This window comes from Phytophthora parasitica (assembly GCF_000247585.1).
Source record: "Phytophthora parasitica INRA-310 unplaced genomic scaffold supercont2.79, whole genome shotgun sequence".
Classification (NCBI taxonomy): domain Eukaryota; phylum Oomycota; class Peronosporomycetes; order Peronosporales; family Peronosporaceae; genus Phytophthora; species Phytophthora nicotianae.
This window is the reverse complement of record NW_008649065.1, coordinates 174,571-175,494: the sequence shown is the minus strand read 5'-3', so window position 1 is coordinate 175,494 and position 924 is coordinate 174,571. Positions and strand designations below refer to the sequence as shown.

At 58.4% G+C, this 924-nt stretch overlaps 1 protein-coding gene across 1 annotated transcript in view; it reads right to left on the bottom strand.

Moving 5' to 3' along the window:
- Nucleotides 1–297: 297 nt before the first annotated feature.
- PPTG_18062 (hypothetical protein) overlaps nt 298–924 on the bottom strand; it is a gene marked incomplete at both ends in the record, with an annotated part of 5,344 nt that continues 4,717 nt past the window's right edge. Inside the window, one exon of the mRNA XM_008916131.1 lies at nt 298–911. Within this exon, the coding sequence (XP_008914379.1) occupies nt 298–911 (614 nt within the window). The remainder of the gene's footprint in view (nt 912–924) is intronic.

The following is a 924-nucleotide window of genomic DNA, read 5'->3' as shown; positions in this document are numbered from 1 at the left end:
TCGCCGGTGTTATCACGCCCAAGCACCAACTCTATGGAACTCACAGTCTTGCCCTCGCTCGCCATCGCGAGCGTTGCTTCATACTCACGAACCACGTCGGGGACATCTTGAAGAAGGGTGGCACGTGGCTCCCACGTATCATCTTCAGGAGGGAGCGCAAGCCAACGCACAAGATACTTACGCGCGACCGGAATCGCGCGATTGGGGGTGGAACGGGTACGATTTCGAGCGTGAGCGGCAGGTCTTCATGATTCACGATACGCTCCACGATCCGCCGGGTTTCACCCGCCGAGTCAATTACCGGCGGAGGGCCGTCGCGTCGATACTGGGCTGGAGCGGAGCGGGCTGCCTTGGAAGACGTCGACCTTGCTGTGAATCGGGCGCTGGACGCTCAGGTTGGTGCTGAGCGGGCTGAAAACGTTGTTTGGCGGGCGGAACGGACTGTGGAGCAAATTCGTCAGTCCAACCGGGAGTTGCTGCATCGGGTGCGGGAGCTGGAGGACCACTTTCGTGGTGGACATCGGGGAATACCTCGCCTGCCACAGCGGGCGCCTGGGTCCGATGGATCGATGGCGCGCCAGGCTCGACGTGAGGGCCGTTCGACGCATGCTCCGCCGACGTAGCTCGCCGCTCAGGATCTGGAATCTCCGCAGGATGATAGCGCTTGAGTCGTCCAACGTAGAACGTCGGGTGTAGTCGTAATGAAGATGGAATATCAAGCGTATACGCGTCGCCAAGAACCTTGGTGATCTTGAAGGGACCGATGAATCGTGGAGCCAGCTTGTTTGCACCAAGAACAGCAACAGCCGATGAACGGATACCTTCGGTCGACAATAACACACGGTCGCCCGTGTGAAATGTACTCAGATTCTTACGTCCACGTTTGTCAGCGTTTTCCTTCTGTTTATCCACTGCGGATTGCAG